The following is a 7,238-nucleotide window of genomic DNA, read 5'->3' as shown; positions in this document are numbered from 1 at the left end:
AAGTAAAATCTAGTGCTAGAGCGCCCTCTCCTGGTCATGCGGTGTCACACTCTCGGAGGAATCCGCAGCTCCGTAGGGCGGGGTTGAGCCCGGCTTCCCAGCCCTGCTATTGGCTGGCTACAAAAGGTGGGGCTAGGGTGGGCCTATAAGGCCTATGGAGCATGCGCAGGGGGAGGCTGAAGTCCAGGTTGCCATCTTTGGTGCTGCAGGGACGACTTCATCTGGGAAATGGTCTTTTTATTTTTTGTCGGGGGTGGGGGGGCCAGGAATTCTGAGATTGAGTAGCTGGACGTTTACACATCTGTCCTTGAAACACAGATGGCTTCAAGATATTTGAAGTTATCTCTGCAGTTCTTACAAATAACGAGTGAAATGCACCTCAAAATTACTTTTTTAAGTTTATTTTTATCTCTGGGCCTACCCTGGGGGAGAAAAGTGGCTAGGTTGTTATTCTCTGTAGTCTATAATAATTGGTACTGCCTCTTTGAAGGGCAGTGTTGCTGGCCTAAATCTCAATTCTCACACTATGTTCCTAGAAATTGTATCCATCAAAAGACAAAACTAAAACCAATTGAACTATAGATCTAATTGACATTCATGGTTATTCAACCTGGGCAGCCTCCTTCCCATACAGTAGGAGTGCTCCCACTGGGCCTTGGCAGTACAGAGCAATAGAAAAAAAAATGCGATTGGTTAGTATCGGGTTACCTTTCTTGTAAGTATAAAAGCTGAGGGATTTCCTGATCACATTGACTCAGGTGGACTGGAATTTCCTGCTCTCAGGAAAAACTGGTCTACTTTGAGATCTGTCTTCTTAAGGTTTCAGTTTGATGATGTAACCTTTACTGTGACTTCATTTTGGTTTGATTTGGTCTGTGGGGGCCTCCAGTAGGTGTTGAATTTAAAATAACTTCAGCCCTTTTTCTTAGATCCCACAGATTGAGGACTGGGTCTTTAAGGACTGTCTTTTTTCTACTTCAGGTACTAATTGCAAACCACAGCTGAAAATTAGGGTTCCTATACTTTCTCCCCATGTTTGATTAATGTGCTAGAATAGCTCATGGCATTCAGGGAAGCAGTTTAATCTGTCCATCTGTTACAAAAGATGCAGATGGACAGCCAAGTGGAAGAGATAGGTAGGGTGAGGCATATGGGAACAGGTACAGAGTTCCCACAACTTCTCCAGACTACAACTATCCAGGAACTTCCACCTGTTTAGCTATCTGGAAGTCCTACCCCAGCCATATTCTTTTTGGGTTTTAAAGAGGCTTAATTGTGTTGGCATAGTTAATTAAATCATGAGTCACTGGTATTAGGTTCAGTCTTCAGCCTCTCTCCCTTCTTTAGAAGTTGGGAATTAAGATTCTTAATTAAGATTCAAAGTTCCAACCTTCTAATCACATGGCTGCTGCTTCTGACAGCCTCCATCTTGAAGTCATCCACCTCCAAGTCACCATGCCATTCCACACAGAGCTGCTGTGGAGATGCCAAGGGATTTAAGAGCTATGGGCCAGGAAATGTGATGAAAACAAAACAAAACACTGCATGATATTGCAGTATATGCAGATGCACATACGTAAATCACCAACATACATATATATATATTCCCAAATATGTTAATCCATTTACAAATATGTTAATCCATTCATTAAAAAAAATCTCAAAGGATATATGAGAAACTAGCAGTGGCCACCTAGGGAAGATGGACTAGAGTCAAAGAACGAAGGAATTTATCTCAAGATACATATTCCTTTATACAATTTGAGTTGTCAGCCATTTGTCATTTTTACCATTTTGTGTTTATCACTTTTTCTCTTTAAAGACTGAAGCATTCTTTCTCAGCAACTGTTTTTTTAGCATTATTCTGGAAAGGCCAGAGAAACAGCCACTATGCTTACCCTCTGAACCATAGCCCAGCCTAGCGTGAGAGCTCTTGGATAACAAGATTGAAAATATCACATCCATACACACAAAGTTGAAATAAGTTCACAAAACTAATAACCCTGGGAGCACAAGCCATGAGAATACAGTCACCCAGGTAATTCAGACCCATGACCCCTGATGCTGTAAAGATAATAAAGAACATGGATCATTGTAGTCTTTGCCTAGAAAATAGAACAGAAATGACAGATCACTAATCCACCGCTTCCTCTGCTCCTGTCCACCAGTGCAACTGTGTCAATGAGTTGCCTGTGAACTCCTGCTCTACTCATTTTTCTTTTAATCTAAGAAATTCCAGGCCACTTCAAATATCATTTTGAGGAGCACTGGTTCCAGGTGGCTGGAATCCATTCCGGCTGTATGCCATTCTCCCATGGGGCTGACCAGATACTTTGTTCTCCACTTGCCTTTTAGGATGGCAGCAGTCTAACTTTCTATTGGTAGGCCATTCATGGAACTGGGATAGCATGAGCCAAAGGCAGGGGCTCCTCAGCTTCTTGGGGGACAGGTCTCTGTTCTGTGAGAATGTCACGACCGCCTCGACCAGCAAGGAAGACACGACACCGAGCTCTTCTCTCTGCAGTTTATTCAGGACCTTTGAGTAATCTTCTGACCCCAACCCCGGGGAGAATTCCCCACAGCCTTAAGTACCCGCTGGGTAGCCAACCCTGATATGCCACGTGGGAACCACCAATAGGTTCAGGTGCTCGGAAGCAAGCCAGATTCTTTGCCTTAGCCATATAAGGAGTTGTTTACCACAAAGAGCACTCGCCATCCGCGGAGGGCGGAAGCCGGCGCCATCTTCCAGGTGTGGCCTCTCGCAGCTCTCTACATGAGAACAGTTAGTGAGATCCAGGCCAAAAGGATCTAGAAGCTCAGCTTTAATAAACTACATTTTCCCTCTGGTGTCAGATTCTTCATGAGAGAGAAAGGAGAATTGTTAGGTAGGTAGGGATAAGGGTGGCAGACATGTGTCCTATCTTGTTTTTTTTTCTTGTACCTGTAGTGCCTCCTGTTGAAATGTTTCTTCCTGGTCGAATGCTGCTGCTTCCTGTAATGCCCTGGGTGCCTGCTCAACCAATAAAAGAGCCATCAACCCATCAACTGATTAGCACAAAGCTCAGAGAAGAGCTATAGGTGTAGCACCATACTGTAGAAACCGCCCCTGAGAGGATGAAATTGAACTCTTCCTTAGTCCACTCTCGTGATGCAGAGTTTCTACTTTCTTTGCTTTCCTTTCACTTTCAAATAAACTTACCCTGTTTATCTTAAACATTTTCCTGCCTTTTAATTCTTTTTTCTTTTTTGGTTGGTCGTGGGGCTTGAACTCTGGGCCTGGGTGCTGTCCCTCAGCTCTTCAGCTCAAGGCTAGCGCTCTACCACTTGAGCCACAGCGCCACTTCCGGCTTTTTTCTTTTTGCTTATGTGGTGCTGAGGAATCGAACCCAGGGCCTCGAGCATGCAAGGCAAGCGCTCTACCACTGAGCCACCTTCCCAGCCCTACCCCAGGGCCTCGAGCATGCAAGGCAAGCGCTCTACCACTGAGCCACCTTCCCAGCCCTACCTTTGCCTTCTAACTGCTAGGATTATAGGCATGTGCCACCATACCTAGCTTTGATGGTATTTCTTTTTTTAATTTTTTAATTTTTTATTTTTTGGGTCCGGTCGTGGGGCCTGAACTCTGGGCCTGGGCACTGTCCCTCAGCTCTTCAGCTCAAGGCAAGCACTCTACCGCTTGAGCCACGGCACCACTTCTGGTTTTCTAGTGGTTTATTGGAGATAAGAGTCTCATGGACTTTCCTGCCCAGGCTGGCTTTGAACCGAGATCCTCAGATCTCAGCCTCTTGAGTGGCTAGGATTACAGGTGTGAGCCACCGGTGCCTGGCTCCTTTTAATTCTTTAATGGATAGAGAAGACAAATCAGCATCTAGACAGGACCATGGTTTTAAAGTTCTTCTGAAGGAATTTGGTTTAGATAAGGGAAAAAATTACTAATCACAGAGTGTTTTGATATTAGGCAGGAAAATAACTTCCTCTTGCTCTGCATTCCCCTGAGGTGGGGGTCTTTCCCCAAATGTGCAATGAGTGATCATGCACACCTTCTACGTAATAATGGAGACCAACAGTAAACATGATTCAAAGAAAAGTTATAGAGTGAGAATAAGAGAGAGATAATCCACTAGGCATTGCACAAGGGTGCTGAGGATGAACGAGGGGAGAAGTTGGGTGGAATGATGCCTGAGGGGTCATTGGGATGTTGCTTGTCTTTATTTATCTACCCTCTGCCACACACTGGGTGAATATTCTCACCTTCTCAGTCTTTTAAATAAGCAAATGAAATTGGCAAAGGTTTGAGACATCTCTAATCCTGCCCTCCCTCATAAGCAGCCCCTCTCTTCTCCCAGGCTCCAAAGCCAGCATTAATTAAGTTTTAGCTTCAGTCATTATACAAATGACATTCCCACTACGTTATCTGTGTGGCCCACACTTCAGCTCCAAGAGGAATAAAGGGATTTGTGAACTGCAACTAAACATCAACCACATATTGGAAGCTTATCTATAAATGAAGGATTTGAATGCATTTTTCTGCTGAAGCATTTAATGGAAGTCTATGTCTAAAAGTCTGAGGTGAGAAACATTTGAATTAAAATCTCAAGCTCATGTCTAGATGGAGTATGAACAAAGCCAATGTTTATGTAACAGAGATGTTTGTTTTGCTGTGGAAATTGTACTATATTTCTCTTAATAAGAGAAAGTAGATGTTTCAAATATAAGGACAATTTGGGGCATCCAAACCTGTATTTTTTTCTTGGTACTGCTGGTACTAATATATCATTTTCTGACCATTAACTCTCTGTTCCCAAGTAGTTTGTCATTTAGGGTAGTTAAATTTTTATTTTTAAGATTTCTTGTGAGTGAAATTAGTTTAAAATATATGTGATTAGTCATTCTGAATAAAAATAATTGCTTTTCCTTGTAAAGAGGGAAAGTATAAGAATCCAGTAAAAAAATGCTCAGATAGGGAATAAATACTACATAGAGTTAAAATACTTCATTATGAAATAAATATGTACATACATAGATTATTTCTTGAAATCCTTCCTAGATTTTTTCAATTCATGCATATGTATTCATGCATAAGTTTGTACATAGTAATCAAATAGTGTGGTGCTGATATATAATTAGATACATGGATCAAAAAAACAGAATAGATACTCGAGGTAAACTCATAGGTCCCTTCTCAACTGATATCCAACTAAGGTGCTCAGAACACACACACTGGAGAAAAGACAGTATTTGCAATAAATGATGCTGGGAAAATTGAATTTCCAATTCAAGAGTGAAATTAGACCTCTCTTACTTCAGGAAGAAAATCAACTCAATGCGTATTATAGACCTAACTACAAAATCTACTCATATGTAAATACTAGGAAAAAATGTAGAGAAAAGGCTTCTGTACATTGCAATGACAAGGTGCTTTTACACAAGAAGTGAGTTCAATTCCTCCATTGAAACTCCTCTTTTTATATAAATGGACTAATTTTATGCAGCATGCTTGTTCAACACAAGCTCCCATGGTGATGAGAAAAAAAAAACTGGAATAATACTCCAATACTAGAATCACCACATTCACTGGATAAAATTATGCAAACATTTCAAATGTTACCATCATAAGTGGAAGTGAAATTTCATCTTGCAAAAGACTCTTCTCAAGGCACCATTCATGTCTCTGTTCCTGAGGCTGTAGATGAAGGGGTTCAGCATGGGGGTCACCACTGTGTACATCATCGCCATGACAGTCTCCTTCATGGTAGAATTATTGGCTGATGGACCTAAGTAGAGTGCAGAGCATGTCCCATAGAACAGGGACACCACAGACAGATGGGAGCCACAAGTGGAGAAGACCCTGTGGATGCTTCGTGTGGAAGGAACCCTGAGGATGGAGGAAACAATTCTTGCATAGGATAAGAGGATGAGTAGGAAGGGAGTCACAAATATTAGACCTCCCATGATGAAGATCACCAACTCATTGATGTGAGTGTCGGAGCAGGCCAGCTTCAGCAGAGCAGACAGGTCACAGAAGAAATGGGGAATTATGTTGTTACAGAAAGTCAATCTGGTGGCCAGCAAGGTGTGCAACATGGCATGGAATGTGGTCAGCACCCAGGACAGCGCCATCATTCCCACACACAGCTTGGGGCTCATGATGCTGGTGTAGTGCAGGGGGAAGCAGATGGCCACGTAGCGGTCATAGGCCATGGCCAAAAGGAGAAAACTCTCCAGGTCTCCAAAATACAGGAAGAAGTACATCTGTGTCAGGCAGCCTGAGTAGGGGATGGCTGGGACTGGGCTCTGCATGTTCTGCAAGAGTTTGGGCATTGTGACAGAGGAGAAGCAGAGGTCAGAGAAGGACAAGTTACTAAGAAACCAGTACATGGGTGTGTGGAGATGGGTGTCTAGTCGAATGAGAACCACAATGAGGAGGTTCCCCAGGACAGTGACGAGGTACATGGTTAGGAACAGGGCATAGAACAGGTGTTGGTGTTCTTGTTGGATGGGCAGGCCCAGGAGGAGAAACTCAGAGATGGTAGTTTGATTCCTTGTTGTCATGCTCTGTTCCCAATATCTTTAAGATATAATAAGATTTAATTTTATTTTTTCCTTTCAAAACTCCAAATATTAACTATTATATTACTATGTTTGTGATTGGTCTTTTACAATGAATTGTTTCATCTGCATCCCAATAATTATGCCCCTTAAATGTCAAGTGAGTAAAATCAGTGTAATCCTTTATGACTTGTCTTAACTTTCTTTGGCATCTTTCAGTATTCTACAAGTATCCTGAATGTTTATCTCTCTGATGTTGAATCCCAGAATGCAATTGTCTTTTCTTACCTGCCCGACCAGTAATCCTGCAACTGTAATGGACTCTGGCTCTCTCCATATCTCATATTTAATGATCCTGAAGGCTTCTTCCCTCCCCCCAAACACTATCCTCTTATAATACTGTATAAAGAAATACTCATCTACTCCAGTGTTTTACATCACTATTTAACACTCAGGTATAAATGTCTCCCTGTGCTGCAGAACTCTAAATCTCATTAACAGCTGTCCATCCTGTAAAGGCATCACAGGTATATTAAGCTCAACAGACCCAAAATGAATATTCTTCCACTCACTCTTTCCTTACCTTCAACTCTCATTGAGTGAACGCTCTGGATAGCCTCCTTCATTCTCTTACTTCATTCATCTCTTACTGTGAGACCTCCTCCTTCCCAGAACAGAGCGACACCTGG

At 42.4% G+C, this 7,238-nt stretch overlaps 1 protein-coding gene across 1 annotated transcript; it reads right to left on the bottom strand.

Moving 5' to 3' along the window:
* Nucleotides 1–237: 237 nt before the first annotated feature.
* LOC122103555 (olfactory receptor 1468-like) lies at nt 238–6,552 on the bottom strand. The gene is made up of 2 exons (XM_042674163.1): nt 5,647–6,552; nt 238–285 (listed from the first exon to the last, which is right to left on the bottom strand). The coding sequence occupies exons 1-2, from the start codon at nt 6,550–6,552 to the stop codon at nt 238–240; spliced, it is 954 nt and encodes a 317-aa protein (XP_042530097.1).
* Between the last annotated feature and the right edge of the window lie 686 nt (nt 6,553–7,238).

This window comes from Dipodomys spectabilis, unplaced genomic scaffold, assembly GCF_019054845.1.
Source record: "Dipodomys spectabilis isolate Male_0828 unplaced genomic scaffold, ASM1905484v1 ptg000018l, whole genome shotgun sequence".
Lineage (NCBI taxonomy): Eukaryota > Metazoa > Chordata > Mammalia > Rodentia > Heteromyidae > Dipodomys > Dipodomys spectabilis.
Note: the sequence above shows the minus strand (reverse complement) of the source record. Positions and strands in the feature narration are given on the sequence as shown.